General features: G+C 45.6%; 1 protein-coding gene across 2 annotated transcripts in view; it reads left to right on the top strand.

The window, feature by feature from the left end:
* Window positions 1-22,173, top strand: part of SCML4 (Scm polycomb group protein like 4) — a 114,769-nt gene that overhangs the window by 82,612 nt on the left and 9,984 nt on the right. The window contains exons 6-7 of one of the 2 annotated variants that reach the window (XM_072966297.1): window positions 4,075-4,269; window positions 20,992-21,282. In XM_072966297.1, coding sequence (XP_072822398.1) covers window positions 4,075-4,269; window positions 20,992-21,282 — 486 coding nt within the window. Of the gene's footprint in view, window positions 1-4,074; window positions 4,270-13,699; window positions 13,835-20,991; window positions 21,283-22,173 lie in introns of those variants that run through there. The other variant, XM_015240418.3, reaches the window with a different exon arrangement.

The raw sequence follows: 22,173 nt of genomic DNA, 5'->3' as shown, positions 1-22,173 counted from the left end.
GGCTGGGGGGACAGGGGCTATGGCCAGGGTCCGTCCCCATCTGCTGGTGGGACCTTAAATGAGCCTGTGTGCCGAAGGCCTCTCTCAGGGCTTCAGGAGGTGATACTTCCAGACCTGGACAAGAAGACTAGATGACTGAACTCTTACCCTTGACTTGTCTCTTTCTCCCATCTCCCACTTGCAACCCATCAGTAAATCCTATCGCTCTAACTTCAAAATATATCCAGAATCCAGCCACCTTTCACCACCCACAGCAACCATTCTGGTTCTTTAAAAATCTAAGTCAGATTATGCCCTTCCTCTGCTCTAAACCCTCAATGGCTCCCATGCCATTATGAGAAAAAGCCCACATCCTTACAAGGGCCCCCAGGCCCTATGTGACCTGACCCTGGGTAATTCCTAGTCACTTCTCTTGAGTCCACCATTCAGCACTGGCCACAGTGGCCTCATTCCTATGTCTTCCAACCATGCTCCTGTCACAGGGTCTTTGCACCTGCTGTTTTCTTTTTCTGGAATGTTCTTTCCCCAGCTGTCCGTGTGACTTGCTCCTGGACTTCTTTCAGGTTTCTACTCAAATGCTACCTTATCAAATTGCCCTTTCCTGACCACCCTGTCTAACATATCAGCCCTTGTCACTATTTATTCTCCCTTCCTCTGCTTCATCCCTTTTTCATAGCACTTAACACCATGCAGGGCAGTGGGGAAAGCTCGTGGTCTCAACCCCGTCTCACAGGGCATCTTTTAAACAGGAGCCTTCAGGGTCAATCCCTTCTCCCATTGTCACCACCCTCCTCCAGTTTCCGCCCTGACCCAACCGCATCCAGAGGGAGTAGAAGTTGTCGCCGCAGGTGAGAGGCAGAATCAGAAGCTCTGCCGCCTTCAAACGTTTGCCTGTAGAGCCTCTCCCCTTCTTACCCAAGGCTCTCTACATACACAGTGGTTGTCACCACCTGCCCTGAACCCCTTTGCAAGATGCTTTCACTCTAAGGGGACAGGTTGGTGTCTTCTCTGGTCCAGCATTGTGGATATGGCCTCCATATCACCAGGGAAAGAGGGGACGCTTCCCTCACTGTGGGGCAGTGCACGTGACTCTGCTGGCTGGCTAAGAGAGGATCGGGGAGAGGGGCCTCTAATGTGGCTGCACCCTGAAGAATCAAAGCAGAAGCATTTTATGTAACTCCAGATCGACCCCAAGGGCTTGAGGGTGGAGAGGTTGTCCAACCCAGCCCCCCCCGCCCAGCTCTGATTGATTCAGACTCCTTCTGGCGCTCCCTCTGAGCAGGAAGCTGGGTCTGACTTGCTAGTAATTGATTAAAATAGAACTTGGCAAGGTCTGGGTGCATGTGTCTGACCCAGGATGACTGTTAAGAGACACAGAAGATACAGCCAGAGGCAGGAGGAAGGAGTACTACATCAGGAGGGGCCAGGAGGAGAGGCCTGCTGCCAGGCCTCTGAGAATCCCTTTGCCGCTCTTTTCTTGGTTTCCATCTGAGAGCCAGGTTCTCGATCTTGGGCTGCCCTCTGAGGTTGAAAGCCTTGTCGTTTCCTTGCTAAACAGTAGGACATGACACAGATTCGTGCTAAGAGAAAGCTCCTCCTGTACTGTGTGCCCCTCCACCATCCCCTGAATGAATCCCGTCTAACTGAGTTCCTTGTGGCCCCCACCCTCTAAGCTGGGAGAGCTGACCCCATCCTCCCTGCTCTCCTCTCAGCCTTTCTGTGGCCTTATGGGCCTTGGTGCCAGGGAGGAGGTTCTATAGTGCTTGGCACCAGCAGAAGAGCAGGCAGAGCCCTGCCAAGATTCCCTGGCTGCGGGATTCCCAGGAAGGCCAGAGCTGAGCACTTGGTCTTGGTGTCTTGGAGAATGCAGTAGCACTGAGGGGACTCCTCATGCTACCTCCTTGAGGTTGTGAAGTGGCAAGGTGGTCTTCCATGTTTCCGATGGTGATATGGAAGCCCAGCCAAGCTGTGATATCTCCAAGTGGTTTAGGGAGGGACTCAAAGAGCCAGACTCTGCCACTCTCTCCACTTAGAACCTGATCCTTAGGGCACTGCTTTCTAAACATTCCCATGGTGTGACATGTAGAAAATGGTGACGTTGGTGCTGGCACCAGGGGCTAAAGGAACTTAAACTGCCATGGCTGGGCCTCAGGCCACCCCAAAGGCTGAAAGGAACAGCAGCGCGGTACCCATGGACCATTCCCAGCACACCTGTTGGGATGCTCTGCCTTAGTCCCGCTCTCCCAGAGTGGTAGACTCCATGATCTCACAAATTCCATGTCTGCTTCCAGGAGGTGGAATTTTCCCAATATCTCAGAATGTATACACACTGATTTATGGCACAGGCCTGATGCCCCAGACCCTCTTTCTGTGGGTTCAGTCTTTTAAGGTATCAGAGGCAAGCAGCAGCACCCACACCAAGAGAGAATTTCCAGAGAGTCTGAGTGGCCAGGATGACCCCCTTACTCAGCATCTCTGCTGGCTCTCCCAATCAGAGTCACCTGGAGTATTTAAGTGACAAGCAAGTGCCACTTAGATGCCACATGAGCTTGAAAAACCATTCCATGACTTCTCCTCAGTCTCCTCTTCTGTATTATGGGATCACAACCTTTTCTTCATTGACCTCATAGGATGGTCAGAAGGCCTAAATGAAATGATGGATTTGAAAGTTCTTATCAGACTATAAAAAGCTACACAAAATGAAAGGATTCCTTTGATTTTTAATTTAAATGGGTGTGTGAGGGGTTGTTGTTTATTTTTTAGTTCTGAAATCAAAATTAGCTCTGGTTGCTCTGCAGCGTGCCAGCCTTTGGGAGATATAGTATAAAAACTCAGGCTGACCTCCAGGTGTAAGCACTGAGGGCAGAGCCCAGCAGGGAGCAGAGTGTCCTGCTGGGGATCTTCTTGCATGTTCCCTGCACCAGAGCTGGTGTGCAAGCTTCACGCTGCAGCAGAGGGCTGTGAGGAGAACTGCAGAAAGGAACATGCTCTGGGCTGGAAGAAAGTGGTGCCTCTTCTAAATTCTAGTAACCTAGAGAAATTGATCTAGCATCACTATGGAGAGGTGATTGTCCTTTTATAAAGATTCCTCCCCAGAAGGCTGAATGAACCCTGAACTCCGTGATGCTGGGTTAGAGTTGGAGACCTCCAGATAAACTCATGATTGTTTGAATAAACTTATATATCTAGATCTAGGCTTATCTATCTTGATCTACCTACCCATCTAGATCTATCTATCTAGAGTTGCTGGGAAAAAAAAAAGGGAGTACCTCATAGGGATACAGGAGTCAATCTGAAAGCTCCCAAATACAAAAACTAGAGTAATTTAGCAACAAATAAATAACACAGTATTGGGCAACCCAAAGTACAAAATATTGAGTCTGCACTGATATAAATACATACATACATACATACATACATACATACATACATACATACATACACGAAGGAGAAGGGCCAATTCTTCCTTATCGTAGAATTCCAAATGATGCAGAGACGCTCCCTCTCCGGGAGGCGGAGCTCAATCCCGCCACCGCCCTTGTGTGTGGGCAGGACCTTGTGACTTTTCTGGGGAACAGAATATGGAGAATTCAATGGAGAAATGTGGCAAACACTACCTTGGTCAGGAGATGAAGGTTAACATCGCAGTGATGTGATGTAGATATTATGTACTTCTGATCCAATGTGATGAGAAGTGCACTTCACCTCTGTGGTCTCCCTCCCCAAAACTCATAACCCCAGTCAAATCATGAGAAAAACATTGGACAAGCCCAAACTGAGGGACATTTTACAAAATACCTGACTAGTACTCTTCAAGACTGTCTAGATCATGAAAAACAAGGAAAGTCTGAGAAACAATTTCAAACCTGAAGAGACCAAGTTTACATGACAGTGATACCCAATGTGGTCTCCTGGACGAGATCGGACATTAGTGAAAAAAATAGGTGAAATCCACATAAAACTTAGTTTAAAACAAAACAAAACTGAACAAACCAAACCCTGCTCCCCAGGGCTGACGGGCTTGCGGCTTTCTCCAGAGTCCAGCTCTGAGTCTCCATCTCTGGGCTTTTCCAGTCTCTGCATCCTTCGATGGGAAGCAGCACCTGCGGAGTCTGCCTGTGGTGAACAGCATTGGGTACGTCCTTCGCTTCCTCGCCAAGCTGTGCCGGAGTCTCCTGTGTGATGACCTCTTCAGCCACCAGCCCTTCCCCAGGGGTGCCAGCGCCTCCGAGGATACCCCCGAGCGCCAGGAAGGCAGGATCGAGTCAGGTAGGCTTTGTCTGTCTGTTTTCCAGAGACTGCAGGTGGTTCCAGGTGTCTCCACCCTCCCAGGGCAGGTGCGACTGCCCCCCACGGGGCTGCTGGGTGCGCTGCTGCCAGAGGCTCACAGGCTGCCTCTCTGGGCACTGGGGAACGGTCAGGGCCCACCAGGACCAGGGACTCCCTGACAGTCCCCACCCAGGCTGCAGTTGGAAGAGATGTCTCTGGCTACTGAGAGCTGACATTATAGCTTTTAGGCCTGTGTTATTAGAATTTAGACAATGAGACCACATCACATGTAATGAGTGATTTTTCCCCCCTGTCTTCTAATTAGGACTCTTGGGCATTTATTCATCATTTTTGAGTAATTGAAGGACTACTAACCTAAGGAAAAAAGAAACCCTGAAGAAACAAGGGCTAACGAATTGATTACAGTGGACCAGTCTGGGGACCTCAAATTCCTACCCATGTCAATAAAAGTGTCTAGCATGGCAGGGATTTGACCTGGCCATAAATCAAATCTGTCCTCCAATGAGAGTTAGTGTTTCTCTCTCATCACAGGGTAGAAAGTGACCCAGGGGCTGAATGCCTTTTGTACCACCTGCCCCAGAATAGCTCAGCATAGGGAAGTGACCAGTAGGAAGGGCAGCAAGACCACACGGGCAAACTTGCCACACCATTGTCTGCCCAGTGGGCTAGATGCCAATGGGAGTTGCTCTTTCCCTAATTAGCAGCCCCAAGTTATGGATTTGCAAAGAGTTGAGCATGACTCCAGGTTCTAGATTCCAGGTTCCCAAGGATGAACAGACATGTTGCCTTTTTTCTTTCTCCAGAAGCAGTGTTCTTGATACATAAAGAACACATAGACAGTGAAACTGGAATTTAGCCACTATGTCATCTTGCAGACATTTGCTGAACCCTCTTCTGTTCCAAGTACCATGTGAGACCCTGTCTCAGGATAAGGCAAATATGTGAGTTTAGGAGTTTTTGAGGTACTGAGTGACCAGTACAAATAATGAAAAACTGATTCATTTGCAGGTATGTGCTCACAGATAGGCTTAGCATTCAACAAGAGGATATTTATAATAAGAGTGGTGAGGACATCAGGGAAGGATAACATAGATTTTCTCACATATTGTCAAGAACCTTGTCTATAATTTTATTTTAAACTCTCTGAGACCTGGGAAACAGGAAGGAATTTGGCCTTTACAAGAAAGGTACCTAATTAAATACAGTCTGTGTGAGCAGATGCTATATATTTCTATGTTTTCCTTGATGTCTCTATATGTGTGAGCTTGGGAAAGTCTTCTCATTTCTCTGGGCCTCAGTTTCCTGTGTGAAATGAGAGGGTAGAGTTGCTCATATATAATGTTCCTTCTGGTTCTGATAGTCTATGATCTGGCCTTTCGTGTAAACCTTAGTTGACTCAGAAACATTGTAAAGTTAATGTATCTTCTAGTGAATCTCGCAACGAGAATAGCAGAATGATTTGATTTCACTTTGCAAACCTTTGAGTCATTGTTACACTGAACAGACGATGACCCAGGGGACATAATCATAAAGCCACATAATTCGTGTCTCCTGTTCTCCTTTAAATGTATCCTGTGAGACCACTTCTTCCCTGTCTGTGGATGAAATTTAGGGCAAATCTCATGACTTTTATGGCTCCTTTCAGGGACCAAAACAGTCTCTAGTCAATAATTAATATGTCCAGGTCAGTGTGACAATCAAACTTTAAACTTCACTCAAAGATGTAACTTCTCAGCCGTGCTTCAGGCCAGTTGCCTGCAGCAGTAAAGGGGAGCATGGTTGGCTTCTCTCCACCTCCTTCCCAAACCTATGTTTTGGCCCCTTCCGTATCTAGCTAATAATGATTCAAATCCTTCCTGATCAGAGTGAGGGAAGGAGGAGGGACAAGAGGTAGGAGAGTTTTCACTTGACTAATCCTGCTGCAAGCTGGCATCAGGCTCGCTGGTTCTGGCAGGCGTTTCAAGCTGATTCTTCGTCCTGTGGGCTCTTACATGGGGCCTTTGGTGATCCGACCATCTCTCACCTCCATGTTCATTGACATGGACAAAGGTAACTCTGGCTGATCACTTACAATTCTTTCCACAGCCTCAGGGCATCTGAGGGTAGATCTCAAGCTTCTTTCTTCTGAGACCCCCTTGTGCCTCCAGATAGTCCTGTGGAAAGGATCTAAGATAATCTCACTCCAGATCTTTCTTCTGATGGCCCGCATCCGGTCCCTGAGAAATACACATCCTCTGCTCAAACAAACTCTGGGCATGCAGGTTGATCTCTGCCCCTCTCCTTTGTTCTGCCATCAGAGAAGCCAGACTATTTAGTTTCTCATGGGAATCAAACAATAACCCATTGGGTCTCTTGAGCTCCAAGGACAGATATCAAGCTATTCACATGGCGACACTGAATGAAGCCCTTGGGAACATATGAGACCATTCTGTCCACAATTCTTCTATTCAACCTGTTTTTCAGCCTCTACAATTTCTCTTGTAGGCTGCATGTGGGTGATCATCTTCAGGTGTAAAACTGGCTTTCAACCACTTCTTGTTGCAAGATCTGCTCACTTTACTCTGGTCTGCGTGTCTATGGTCTTGAAGCTTCATCCGAAACTGAAACTAAAATAGTTTCATTTTAACATCCTGTCCCAGGAGCCTCTCTTCAGCTTTCCTTAAGTGATCATTGAGGAAGCCCTTGCCCTGGTTTCCACCTTATTCTCTCCTCTTCCAAGCTCACTATGCTGAATAGAAGTTCCTGTCTTTTTCCTGGAAGTAGCGTAGCTGCTCACTTCTTCCCTTGACTGAGGCAGGCATTTCTACCTGGAAGCTGGTTTCCTTCCTAGTTGGCTTGGCTTGGCTTTGGAAGTAATGACTCCATTTGTCTTAGTGAGCCCTTCCCTAGCCCATAGCTGCTTTGAAAAAATGAATTGCTCCAGATCAGCCGACCTTGTGGAAATTTCTCCTTATGCCATGGGTATCACAGAACCAAGTGCTGTGTGTGTCATGTATCCGGGGGACTCAGGGAGGGTGGAGGAAGCAGCCATGGTACAGTGAGCTCTGAGCAGCCCCCTGGCACACATATTTCCTACCTCTCTGCCAAGGGGCCTAAGATGACACCATTAAAGAGTTTACCTTTAATTAAGACATTGCCTCTTTTGAAGTGCCTTGTTAAAGCTCCCTTAAAGGATAACATGTCAAATTATTATTACCTTAGATGAGGAATTAGTTTTTCACTCGCTTTCCCACCACTGTGGCAAGAAAGGCAGGTGTATTTATGAGGGAAGAGTTGGAGGGCTTTGTTGGCTTTAGGCTTTGTATCCATCCATAGGACCATGTGGTTCCTAAACAAGATCATATGGTCTTGAGTTTATTTGAACCAGGTCCTGCTCTGTCCCATGGTTGTTCAGTCAAAGCTGAAGTGTCCCATGCTGAGTGGCACACAGAGAGTTTGTCAGCATTCATTAGGGCATTTCCAGAAGTTAATCAGATGGTAAGAAAATGCAAAGCCATGACACATAAGGAACTATCAAAGAAACCATGATGTTTGTGGCAAGAAAAAAATGGATAATTTGGGGAAGACATGATTTTCTGTTCCAAAAATATGACAGCTGGTCATGTGGATTTGTTCTCTGTGGTCCTGAAGATGGATTTAATTAAACCTGAGGTCTTGCCACTAAAACTCTGGTCAGGAATATTGTCCTCACCTGAGAAAGGAAATGCTCAGTGGCCTTTATCCACTCCTTCACAACAGATCTCAGGTGTTCTGAAGACACATTAAAGTTTGAGAAGCATAGGTTTAAGGAATACTCTTCCAGGTAGAGGACTCGGCCTCTGAACAACCAGAAGACCACTCCCACGGGAGTCAGGTGGGGTTGACACTGTAAAGAACTTTGAAAAGTCAAAGCTGTTCAGAGTAGAAGGGGTTGCTTGGATGGAATGATCTCCGCATTATTGGTGACAAGTACAGGTGTCCACTTATCAGGGCCATTGGGGTGAACTCTGGCAACCCAGAGGAGTAAGAGCAGGATGTCCTCTCTGGTCCCTTCCAAGCTGAGTCACGGCTGGAGGTGGCAGAGGTCAGCCCTGGACAGCCGGAGGTCAGCCCTGGACAGCCAGAGGTCAGGGGCCCCAGGAACCCTTGGGAGGGGCCCCCCAGAGGTGAAGATGAGGATACCAAGACAGAAGGGCTCATATAAGAGCAGGGAGAGCTTCTTCCAAATCTCTTCCTCAGACCTTTGAAATATAAACTCTCTTGCCAAATGATCTTTCTTCTTTGTCCAGGGAAAACCTACTCAGCTGCCTGAATTCAGTCTGAAAGGTAGGGACCTTGGCTTGGAACGTCAGTCATTTTCCTCCAAATCTATTAACCAGCAGCCAAACATTCATCTTTTAGGAAAAACAGTTCTCTGGGTGCTTTAGGAGAATCGAAGCAGAAACATGGATTTGATAACATTTGTGGTTCTGTCAGAAGTCATGAGATCATTATAGTGGAAATTTTACCTTACCTTTGAATGTTGAAAAAAAAAGTTCACGATTGTAAGTAAGCTTTCACCAGGGCTTCTCAACTTTAATATGCCCAAGAACGACCTGGGCATCTTGATAAAATGCAGATTCTGACTCAGTAGGGCTAGGAAGGGGCCTGGGAATCTGCATTTCTGAAAGGATCCCAGGCGATGTCCATGCTGCTGCTGGTTGAGGACCACATTTTGAATGACAAAGGATGTGCTGATGGAGTCCTGCTCACACAGGGAATTTTATTTCAGGTTTTCAATAAAATAATTCTATCTGGGCTGGGACAATGCTGCCCCTGTACTAGTGCTGCCACTGAAGATGACCAAGTGCCCCGTGGGTTGGAAAAGAAGAGAGGGGCTTGAGAGGGCACAGGGGATGTGCAGATCCAGGTCAGAAAGAGGTCTGCAGCCCTGGGAAGAGGGTGAAAGAAAGGAAAGAATGATGACGGGCAAAGGTCCCAGTGTGGCCTGGCCACCACGGGCAGGAGGGTCTCTGTTGTCCTTTAAGCATCCCCAAATCCCTAGAAGACATCCACCTGTTCTCCCACACCCTTGTTTACCTCGCTCAGTGGATTTAATTCCGCCTTATACTGCTAGAATCTGGTCCAGCTCTCATCTCCCAGCTAGACAGCCTTGAAGGCAGGGCCATGCGGTCCTCAGCAGAGCCTGAGATGTAACAAGTCCACATAAATATTTGTTGACTCGAACTCTGTGCAATACAACAGAACAAACTGTCTGCTCACCAAGCGTAGGGGAGATTTCTTTGGAAACCACAAATGTGGTAGCTGAACTCTTCTGCAAGATCTAATTTAGCAATTGGTTTCCTGCCTTTTGAAGGTTTGACCTGATGAGAACAAATTGTTTACTTTTTGTTGAGTAGCTTTTTTGATACACAGATTGTGGGGGTGGGAGATGAGAAAAGACATTTATTCTTGAGACTTGATGTTTTCTTCCTTGGCTGCTGGTCTTGGAGCCAAGCACCAGGAAACTATTGGAGTAATAGACACAGTGTGTTCTGTTATGGTTGAACCTTCATATCCATTCATCTAGAAATTAAATCTGCTTCCCTGTTGATCTACAAATTTGTCTAATGTAATAGTTCTACAGAGAATGACTATCCAGAGAATATCTCTTTTTCCAAAAGATTGTTAATTTCAAAAAGGAAATAGAGCTTTTAATGGCATAAGTTCCATTATATAGAAATGCTCCCATGGTCAGTCGGCAAACATTTTCTTAGCTCCCTCTACTTGTGATGCCTTCAGAGCTGAGGCCACTCATTCAGAGAAGACGGCACAGAAAGGCGGCAAAGGGGTCATGTGGAGTGGGTAGGGAAACTGAGCCCAGATCTTCTTCTCTCTGGCTCTTTGCTTTTCGTCCCAAGCCTGTCTGTCAGTAGGACCCCATTATCCACACTTGCTGGGTGGGGTGTGTCCTGTTTCTCAGCTCGAAGGCTGACTGCACAAAATAGATGTTCACAAGTGACTTGTGGTACCCCTGTGTCACTTCTTGCAGCAAAGATGTAAAAGAACACAACAAACATCAATGCCACTTAGCAAAATCTAGGTAGAAACTGCGCTCCAAACAGATCAATTATCTTTTCTCCACTGGGTTTCCTATCTTGGCCCCAAGGAGTGTTTCGTCCTTATCCTTGGTCCTTGCTACACCATTGCTGGATGACTTCCAGCAGACCCTATCATTCTAGACACCAGGAGAACTTTCTCATCCCTACAAAATTGGCCCATCCCACCGACATTAGGCATAGTTTGACCTGGTATTTTTAAATGTTATATGAAATGATGCAGGAAAAAAAAAAGAAATGAAGGAAGGCATGTGCAGGCCAGTGGTTGGAATATTGTAGAGCTGTGCTCATTCTGTCATAGCCACGGGCCATGTGAACAAAATGAGCTGTCTGCTTCTCAAGCCGTGCATTGGAAAGGGGGCCATTTGGAAAGAGAACAAAGCATAAGTGTCAAGCTCAGTTCTTAACAATCTTTGCAGAAAGTTTTGATAGAAAGGTGAAAAGAAAAATGGCCACAAGTTCCACAGCAAATACAAAGACCTTCATATATTTCCAGACAGATAGGTCCAGGAGAAGCCCAGCCGGAGTTCTTACCAAATGGAATCGGGAGCGTTTGCCAGTGTAGAATTCCTGATCTTAGTTCTGCCTGTGTGCCAATATGAGTTCATTTAGGAAAAGCCATTTATTATATTTTCAATGATATCATTCATTAAAGTGTAATATCTATACATATTTTAAAACATTGAGCTAAAAGGGAAAAATGTAACCTCTAAGGGAAAGACTAGGTTTTGTAGAATTTGAAATAGATTTTTACAATTTTCAGTAATTTATTCCTCCTTTGCACTGTATGGTTTAGGTTCTTTTTTGAATCCTGTGGATATTTTTTGAAAATTTATTTTTAGCTTTATTTTTTTAGAAGCATACTCTTTTTTCTTTTTGCCCTTTTTTTCTTTTTTCTTTCTTTCTTTTTTTAATGGAGGTACTGGGAATTGAACCCAGGACCTTGTGCATGCTAAGCACACACTCTACCACTGAGCTATATACCCTCCCCCTTGAGTTCTGTGGACACTGAGGAAGCACAAGTATTCAATAGTTATTGACTAAATGAATGAATGAATAATATTCCAATTAAGTTGTTGGAACCTCCCAAGGAACTTTAAATATGGGATCAAAAGTATAATATTGAATCATGTTGACCAATTTGACAATATTTTAATAGAAAGTATATACATATTAAAATGAAACAAAAAGAAATTAAGGTAATTCTCCTCTTGTGTAAGATCACAAATAAAATCATTCTGTGGATTAAAGATGCCAACATTCAAGGCTTGAGGAGCAGAATGATGATGATGGTAAATCCCTAGTAGACTTTCTACTGTTTGGGAGAGCTCCTTCTAGGAGGGAGTGTGGAGAAGAAAAAGACCCTGTCAAAAAAGAGGCCATATGGACTCCTTCTTCCTATAAGGCTGGTCTCAGGGATTCTCTAAAAGACACCTCCACCCCTGCCCCATGCCTCTCTTCAAATAAAGAAACCTACTGGAAACCCTCCCCTCTGTTCCATGAGGTTAACTGTCCTTTATGTGACCCCCCCACCCATCAGTCCCCCATGAGCCACTCTCCAACTGATCCGACGATGCTGCAGGCACTGGGCTCAGCTGCAGAAGGCCTTTTGTATCTCTGGCAGGCCTTTCCAAAGAGGCTCCTGCCCATGGGGGAAGAGGAGATACAGGGAATGGGCACGGTCTCTAAGGGATCTAAAGAGATGGTGACCATCCAAACACAGAAAGCATAAGGATTGATGGAGACAAAGGACCGAGGATATGAGATGTGGCCATTCCCAAACCTCCAGGGTGCACACAGTAGCTGTAACTGGAGACTCTCTCCTTCGGGCTGTTCCCCTTGAACTGATACCCTGAGCCTCTGTGGTGGGTCCTAAGGTAATATCTGCAGGTTATCCACACCAGTATCTACTGACCATGCATCAGAATTAGGGTTAAAATGGCAAATCATGCCAAGAGGAATTGAAGCAACTTTGGAAACCAGTAGGCTTCTAAGATAAACTCCACGAACTCTCTCTTATTAATGGGTAGTTTATGGGTCTCAGACATAAGTAGTAAATTCCTTGATTTTGAAAAAAAAATCCCATAAACTTCCTGAGAGAGAATTAGATATTCTATAGCAGATACATCCTAGCTGCTACTGAATTAATAATTACAACTTCCAACCTGGAATATGCAGTCAAGAGGAATGAAACAAACCTCTTTTCCTACCTGTATTAGCTATCTATTGCTGTGTGACAAATTACCCCAAAACTTAGTGGTTTAAACTAACATTTATTTCTCACAGTTTCTGGGAGTCAGGAGCTCAGGTGCAGCTTAACTGGGTCCCCTGGTTCTGGGTCACTCACAAGCCCACAGCGTCTCAGAGGTCAATTAGGGTAGGATCCACTTCCTAGCTCATTCATGTGGATGTTGGCAGGATTCCGTTTCCGCGAGCCACATAGGCCTCTCCACGGAGCATCTCACAACATGGCAGCCTGCTTCACCCGTGTGAGGGATACTGGAAAGTACTGTGAACCTTCCTCAGAGTCAGGATGTCCATTTAGAACCAAAACCTGTATGGTGTTCTCTATTCCAGGGACTCAACATTTTCCTGATTAAGCATCACTTTTACTTTGCCCAGAGTTCTATGAAAGACAAAAAGTGCGGGGGCTGTTGAGGAAACAGAGCTTGACTGCAGCAGGTCCCCCACTCTCGCCCTCCTCCACCTCTTGGGAATTCCCATAAGCCTTGGGGTAGAGACTTGGCAAAGCTGCAAGACCATAGAGAGGCTGGTTATGGAAACTCCTCTCCTCTGGAGACTGAAAGGGCATTCATTATTTCAAACGGCTGACGTTGGGCAAAATTGCCTTTGGGCAAATTTCTACAAGAGGAAATCTTAAATCTTAAAGAACAAAGTCTCAGGCAAACGAGAAACACTGGAAAGGGCTAAAGAAGTTTCAGGTGTCAGGCATTAAAATTATGGTTGGTTTCTGTCCATCTCATTAGGGGAGAAAAAATATAAATGTACTTAAATGGACCTGAGGGAAGTCATAAGGTTGATTCTGAGGGCTGAGTGATCTGAACTTACAGACAAGCTTGAAGAAAAAATCTATACTGGCCAGAGACCAAGTTAATGGAAAATTTAATTGAAGCGAATGAAAGGCTAAGCCTCATAGGTGGTGTGGCCCGGTGCCCTTTGAACCAGGAAGGCTGGGACAAGAGGCCACAGAGGGCCGTAAGGGAAAACGTGGTGAGCTTATCTGAGCGAGAACAAGGGGCGGGACCAAGCCCCGGAGTAAAGGAAATCTGCAAACCTCCACAAGAGCCTCAGTGAAAGGCAGCAGGAGGGCAGAGAGGAAATCGGCTGGTTTCTGCCACCAAGAAGTCCCTCAGAGGTCCTCCCTACCTCCCACAGCACTGAGCACCAGCGGCGCTGGAGAGGGGTGTGCGGGACGCTGCCTGGTGGCAGAGACACGGCCACCCAAGGTAGGAAGCTGAGCCCCACCGTCCTGGGCTCTGAGCAGGGGAGAGGCAGCTCTACCAGGACCCGCTGTTGTTTCCTGGCCCTTCTCCCTCCTGGCCCTCTTTCTCTTTCTGCTTCTTTCCTTGCAGGTTTCTTTCTCTGCAACCTGGAGTTTCCTGGCTGTGATCCTTAGGTGGTGGCACCTGGTTAAGCATAGGGGGATAGTTATTCCACGGTTATTTAAGTGGTGGTATTATCGGACCCACAGTATTACTTTCTTTCCTAATCTGGGTTTCAAGGCCAAGAATCTGTGGTGCTACCGTCTCTTTAAGCAGCAGAGCCAAAGTGCTCCCACATGGAGCCCTCTGGACACTGGTCCAGTGGTCTGACCTTCTTGAGGGCCTGGGCAGAGTTGCGTGGCCTGCTGGGCTGGGCAGGCCTGCTGGTAGTCAGTTCCAAGAGAGGCAATGGCTCCCAGCCTGGGGCAAGGTAGCAGAGATGATTGTAGAAAGGATTCACTCTGAGCAGTGGCTCCATCATTTGCAAAGTTATGACTGATGTGGAGAAATAAGGTGGGGAGTGGAGGGTGAGTGTGTGTGTGTGTGTGTGTTTGCGTGTGTGAGAGGGAGAGAGAGGGAGGGAGAGAGAGGAAGAGAGAGAGAGGAGGAAGGGAATAGAGAGAGAGAGAGAACTGTTTAGTGCTGGGAAGAATAGTGTCTGAGACTCTGGGATGTAGGGTTGTTATTGCATGCATAGATATTATTTGAGAATAAGCTTGCAGATGGTGTTGTTACTGCTTCTCGGGGTTTCATTTGGTTAGAGAATCCAAGTAAAGTGCCATTAAAATTATTTAAATAGATTAAATACTCCAAATTCACTTAACTGTGGGCATTTGGGTCTTGGGTCCTACACATAATAAGGGACCAGCAGCCCCTGAACTCACCCTCACTCAGCAGTATCTGGAGTCTCATCCATGTGGCCCCTCTTTCTTCCCCAGGCCACTGTCACTGCTTTGGGACTTTCTCTTTCTCTCTCTGGTTCTTGGCTTTCTCCTTCCTGTCCCTCTGCCTCTTCCTGCTTCTCTTTGGAGGTTCTCCGCATTCCAGGTGCTCAGCTGACCCTCCAGAACTGCAGCAGGTTGGGCCGTCCTGGGCATCCTGGGAGCTGAGGACGCAGGGGCATCCCCCAGGCCTCTGAGGGTGCAGGAGGAGTCCACACTCCTGACTCACACCCTGGAGCTCTGTTCCCCAGACAGGGAGGCTGAGACATGGTTCAGATTCAGAAGCAAAGAAGTATCCTTTGAGGCTTGAGTGGGTTTGAACTGTTCTAGAGTGTTCTTTGGCCTCACAGGCAGGCTTTATACATAGCAGCTGGAGGAAACTGTAGTCCACAAACAGATCAGCCATGGTGAAGAAGGCACATCAGCCTCTCCTGAAAGTTCCTGAGACATTAAACCCTGAAAATTGTGGCAGGCTTCTTAGAATGTGCCTTTTTATTTAAGCATGCTCTTGTGATTGGACGAGAGCAGTTTATTCCTTTTTCTGGAGGAACGACTTAATGATTTATGAGTGGCATCCTCAGTGTCTTTGACAGAGGCGGGGGGGTCACAGAAGAGAAGCACATGAAGTGCCTCTTGTTTACCCTGCTTTGCCAAGCTGGTGTCCACAGTGGTGAAACGGCCTTAAATAGAATCTGGGTTGGAGCCACCTGTTTAAGGAGAGGTGCCAGGGTGACAAAAGAGCTCATTTCAAATGAGAAGGGATTTTCTAAAACTCTAGGAGAAAAGGACCCAGAAACGTCATAATCTGTCAGCCCTGTGGTTTGCCACGAGTCTGTGTGCGGGGCTTAGATCCGTGCAGGGCACTCACGCTGGACGATCCCAGGTCTGCTGGCCCCATCTGGTGTTCACTCACCAGTAGCCACAGAACACTTGAAAAGTGTAGTTACCTCTCTACAAGGATAGATTTGATCCTTCTTTTTTACCAACTTTAAATAGTGGTTTTAGGTAACAAACAATTCACGAGACACATTTTATTAAAGTTCTTAAGCTGCTAGAAGTTCTGCATACCTATAGTTCATCTTACCTGCATGTTGGATGACTTAACAGTTTTAATTATAAAGGGTATGTATCCAGCAGCCATCTTTTTAACTGAAGTAAGAGGAATTGGGGTTAGATGTAAGGAAGAAGTTTCAGGCAGTGAGATTTGTGGCACAATGACCTAACTGTGAGGAAGCTGTAAAATCTCTTTGGGGAAACTTTAAAATAAGAGGCTGTTATTTTTTTAAACATTTTTAAAAATTGAATTACAGTCATTTTATATTGTTGTGTCAATTTCCAGTGTACAGTGAGAGGCTCAGTTATTTACTTTCTTTTCCTCTTGAGACACCACCCTGCCTGAAAAGAAGAGTTGGGGTCAGCTCAAGGCACCGTCACAGTTTTTGCTATATTTAAGTAAAACCTATAGAAGTGTTTCCTCAGGAAATTCCTTTAAATGGATTCATTTTGTTTAGTCTTAGCCTTTAGTCATCTTAAGTAGTGATACCTTATCATTAAAATATAGTTTGATGGGCTAATTATATTTTATTGCTGTACTCTAAAATATATGACTATAAAAAAAATAACGCTTACCTGTTTCTGTGTCTTCCAAAAAGATATATGTTCAAGTCCTAACCATGGGTACTTGTGAAAGGGACCTTTTTTGGAAATAGGGTCTTTGTAGATGTAATGAAGTTAAAATGAGTTCACACTGGATTATGTACACTAATCCAATGACTGGTGTTCTTATAAGAAAAGGGAAATTTGGATACAGACACACCCAGGGAGAATCCCATGTGACAACAGCGGCAGAGATTGGAGTGGTGTGTCTATAGCCAACGGGCACCACGGATTGTTGGCTACCACCAGAAGCAGGTAGAGGCAAAGAAGCATCTTCCTCTAGAGCCTGCAGAGAGAGCATGGCCCTGCCGACACCTTGATTTCAGACTTGAGTGTCCAGAACTAGGAGACAATATATTTCTGTTGTTTTAAGCCACCAAGTTTGTGGTAGTGTCTGCAGCCTTTGGAAACTAATAGACCAAAGTATCACCAAAAATCATTCCTGTCCCACCAGTGGCACACATTTAACACCTGGGAAAATGCTGGGCTGGGTGCTTTGTGAAGGGCCTTTCCAGCCCTATGGTTGCATGATGATGGCCCTCATTGTATCAGTCATTTTTACACTCAGGTGTGATGTCAGTGTGCGCACTGCTATTTATAAAGGTGAGGAAAAGGCTGTTTTAAGCAGGTTTGAGCAGATGCGTCTCATCAATTCTGAACAGCACCCTGGTGTGTGCACCTGAACGTGCTAATCACTCCCAGAATTCCTGGGAGCTACAGGCTGTGCAGGATCACGGCTGGGGCTTGGTGGTCTGGCCTCCACGGCCGTGCACCTGGCTGCCTTCGGAATCATGGGTGCATCCTTTGCTGGGTAGAGGACTATTGCTTGATGCTCTCTCAAGTCGATTTTACTTTCCGATGAATTTGTTTGGATCATAGCCCAGAAGCTGGCTTTTACTACCTTTGATCTCACCCATGGTTGTCAGCAGTTTTTAAGCCAATAAAATCCATGCTCCCTTGTTCCCCATTTCCCCACATTGTCATAGGAGAACAATATTCCATCTGCATCTGTATTTTCCAGCTATAGTGCAGATTGGTGAACTATCTGCATTTCTACCTTAGACTACCAGAATTACATAGGCATATTTAATTTGGGTTTAAAATATTTAATAAATAGAATGAATGTTTTAGTTAGGTCCTTTTTTCATTGTTTATCATACATCTAACATGAAGCATTTATATTTAATCCTTTAAAATCTGAATTTTAATGTATCTTCTGTGTAACACCAGCCTTACTGCCCAAATTTCTACTTAATAAATACTTATTTAGTGCCCTTTGTGTGCCAAGCACCATGCCAGACGCTGTGAGTAGCTTCCTCATATATACCAGAGCACCTGCCACTGGGGACACCAAAAGGATTAGTATCCCAGAGAATGAAAACTTTCCAACAAAGGGAATGTGATGGCAGCTTTCCTGATCACTGGTTTGGAATGTGCTGCCCCATAGTAGGTGCTCAGTAAATGTCAGTCTTCCTCTTCCTCAGTCCATTCAGGAAGCAGCCTAGTATACAGTTCAATAGCCAGGTCCTTCCTGCTGATGTCTTCTGACCCCGAGGGAAGATGCAATAGGGGCCATCCAGGTGCAGGTGCAGACTTCCAGTTTCCTGAAGTCATCGTGCAGCACTGCATTAGCCACAAAGCATGAGGCACAGAGTGTGCATACTTTTTGCTGCTCAGATTCCCTGTGTCCTAGTGGCCAAAGTGGTGTCGGACCTGACCATACAACACTCTCAAGAATGTGTTCACAACCAAACATTGGGCCTTTGCAATGACCTTTTTAAAATGGCTTTATTGAGGTATAATTCATATATCATACAATTCACCCATTTAAAGTGTACAATTCAATGGTTTTTAGTATATTCATGGATATGTGCAAGTATTGCCCCAGTCAATTGTAGAAAGTTTTTAACACCTCAAACACCACACATCCTTTAGCTAAGAACCCCCACTATTCCCCCAACCCCTAAGTCCTAAGCAACCACTAATCTACTTTTCGTCTCTATAGATTTGCCTACCCTAGCATTTCATACAAATGAAATCATTTAGTATGTGGTCTTTTGTGGCCTGGTTTCTTAGCATAGCATTCCAAGGCTCATTCACACTGTAGCAGGGATCAGTACTTCATTCCTTTTTATGCCTGAATAATATTCCATAGTATAGATATACTACATTTTGTTTATCCATTCATCAATTGATAGCTATTTGGGTTGTTTCCACCTTTGGCTATTAAGAATAGTGCTTCTATAAATATTCATGTATACATTTTTGTGTGGAAATTTCATTTCTCTTGGGCTTTCTCTAGGAGGAGAACTACTGGGTCATATGGTGAATTTACTTTTAACCATTTGAGGAGGTGCCAAACTGTTTTCTAAAAAGGCTGCATCATTTTACATTCTCACCAGCAGCGTATAAGGGTCCCAATTTCTCTACAATATCACCAACAGTTGATATCATCTGGCTTTTTGAATATAATCATCCTAGTGATTGTGAAGTGGTACCTCAATGTGGTTTTAATTTGCATTTCCCAATTACTATTGATTTGGAACAAGATTTCATGTGCTTATTGGCCATTTGTATATCTTCTTCAAGGGAATGTCTAGAGTTCTCTTTATCAGGTATATGATTTGCAAGGAATTTCTCCCATTCTGTTGGTTATCTTTTCACTTTTTTGATAGAATCTTTCAAAATTAAAAAGTTTTAAGTGTTGATAAACCCAGTTGATCTGTTTTTTTCTTTTGTTGCTCATGCTTTTGGTGTCAAATCTAAGAATGTATTGCTAAACACAAGGTCATGAAAATTTACCCCCATGTTTCCTTTTAAGGGTTTTATAAGCTTTTGTTCTGATATTTAGGTCTTTGATCCATTTCAAGTTCATTTTTTCTACATGGTATGATGCAAGGATTCAATTTCATTGTTTATATGTGGATATCCAGTTGTCCCAGCACCAGTCGTGGAAAAGACCATTCTTTTCCTTTTGCATGATCTTGGCACCTCTGTTGGAAATCAGTTGAACGTAGACCTATACATGTGGCCATGGGGCCACCGGATCAGCATTTGTGCCCCCAGTTTGCTATCTTTGGTGGAAGGTCCCTCCCCTCATGTGAATTGTGACTAAAAGTTCAGGGAGGAAGCAGCATCACATGTGTGTTGGTACCCAGTCCAAAGCTGTTTCTTCCAGCTCTGGAACACTGTTACTCCAGCTTGATCTCTCCGAGGAATCCTGGGCCCAGTAGGGGAGGCAGTGGTGCTGGGCAAGAGAAGAGGGAGCAGGGAGATTCAGACAAGCTGGCAGAGACTGCCGGAGCGGCAGAGCCATGGAGGAGAAGAAAGCTTGGTTTGAATTTTATGTCCAAGTCACCGATAACCAAGATAATCCCGTTTTCCTCTGAACATGGAGGGACACATCTTTGAGTCCCTCCTACGATATGCTTCCTTGGTGAGGCAGGTGTCCATCTGAGGAGGCGAGCTATTTGGAAATATGCCGTGAGGTCCATTCCATCTCATCGCCCATCCCCACAGATGGGCCCCGTGCTGCTGGGAAAAGTTTTGCCAAGACTGAGTGCCGGGTGGCCTGTTGAACTGCCTGCTCTCTGATCTCTGCTTCTCTGTCCTGCCTTTTTTTTTTTTTTTCTCGTTCTTTTTTTTTTAATTTTTTTTAACATTTTTTATTGATTTATAATCATTTTACAATGTTGTGTCAAATTTCAGTGTTCAGCACAATTTTTCAGTCATTCATGGACATATACACACTCATTGTCACATTTTTTTCTCTGTGATTTATCATAATATTTTGTGTATATTTCCCTGTGCTATACAGTGTAATCTTGTTTATCTATTCTACAATTTTGAAATCCCAGTCTATCCCTTCCCACCCTCTACCCACCTGGTAACCACAAGTCTGTATTCTCTGTCCATGAGTCTATTTCTGTCCTGTATTTATGCTTTGTTTTTGTTTGTTTTTGTTTTTTAGATTCCACATATGAGCGATCTCATATGGTATTTTTCTTTCTCTTTCTGGCTTACTTCGCTTAGAATGACATTCTCTAGGAGCATCCATGTTGCTGCAAATGGCATTATGTTGTCGGTTTTTATGGCTGAGTAGTATTCCATTGTATAAATATACCACACCTTCTTTATCCAGTCACCTGTTGATGGACATTTAGGCTGTTTCCATGTTTTGGCTATTGTAAATAGTGCTGCTATGAACATTGGAGTGCAGGTGTCATCCTGAAGTAGATTTCCTTCTGGATACAAGCCCAGGAGTGGGATTCCTGGGTCATATGGTAAGTCTATTCCTAGTCTTTTGAGGAATCTCCACACTGTTTTCCGTAGTGGCTGCACCAAACTGCATTCCCACCAGCAGTGTAGGAGGGTTCCCCTTTCTCCACAGCCTCTCCAGCATTTGTCATTTGTGGATTTTTGAATGACGGCCATTCTGACTGGTGTGAGGTGATACCTCATTGTAGTTTTGATTTGCATTTCTCTGATAATTAGTGATATTGAATGTCCTGCCTTCTTGCTTAGAGAAAACAGCCACGGCCGAGGAGTGCCGGGTGAGCCCCGCGGGCATGCACCGCTACAGCGTGGATCCCTCCGCCTCCGCCTTCAGCCACAGGGGCTCCCTGCCCGCCTCCTCGTCGCTCTACTGCAAGAGGCAGAACTCCGGAGACGGCCACCTGGGGGGAGGCTCAGCCACCACTGCCGGTGGTCCCCGCATGAGCCCCATGTCCTCTGGAGGCCCCTCAGCACCTGGGCTGAGACCCCCTGGCTGCAGCCCCAAGAGAAACGGGACCTCTCTCGAAGGAAACAGATGTGGTAACGTATTGCCTGCCCGGGTTCCCCACGACCTAACCTCCTCTGCCCTTGCCCTGGGAGACCTCCAAATGTGGAGGGACGGTGTGTGTGTGTGTGTGTGCGTGTGTGTGTGTAGGGGGGCTGCTGTTTGAACATGGGAACACTGGAGAATTAGAAGTTTCCACAAACCCCTTCATGGATTTTTGTTGCTCTTGAAGGCAGCTGACTTCAACCTTTGACCGTAAGCAAAGAAGATGGTGTGTCAGAGTAGGCTAGGTGTAGGGATAGTGGAATCTAAAATGCACAGCGGCTCAAACACAACAGAAGTTTATTATTTATGCAGGCATCCAAGGTGGGTGTTCCTGATTGGTTCAGGGACCCCGGATCTGTCTGTCTGTGGCTCTGCTCTCCCTACAGCCTCCACGCCTGTGCCTCTGGCAGGTAGAAAGCAAAGGGCAAATGGAGAAGGCACATGCACTTCCCTAGAGCCTGGAAGTGACCCACCACTTCCACTCACATTCTGTCGGCAAGAGCTGGCCATTTTACCACGCTTAACTCTAAGGGAGTCTGAGCGGTGTAGACTAGCTCTGTGCCAGGAAGAGAAGAACCAGAGGTTGGTAAAGCATTTTCTCTTGCACAGTGGGTGACTCTTGCAGGGCACAAATACGTGGGCAGAGCCAGAGTTAGATAAAATTGCCCCCGTGCTGGTTGTGATGCCACGTCTGCCTCACCCGTTAGAGTTAGCTTGTTGGGATGCAGTGTCTGAAAGTGCTGTCATTCTCAGGATGGCTTGGCATCCATTTTGATTTATGTTCTTAAAAAAAAAAAAAACACATTTTCAAGCTTCAGTATTTTGTTAATGAATAGAGGCTGGAAGGTATAGTCACATGGACTGCAGAGCCAGACGGCCCA

The sequence above is a fragment of the Vicugna pacos genome, chromosome 8, assembly GCF_048564905.1.
Source record: "Vicugna pacos chromosome 8, VicPac4, whole genome shotgun sequence".
Taxonomy (NCBI): domain Eukaryota; kingdom Metazoa; phylum Chordata; class Mammalia; order Artiodactyla; family Camelidae; genus Vicugna; species Vicugna pacos.
The sequence above is the reverse complement of the archived record's forward strand: the minus strand, read 5'-3'. Positions and strand labels throughout refer to the sequence as shown.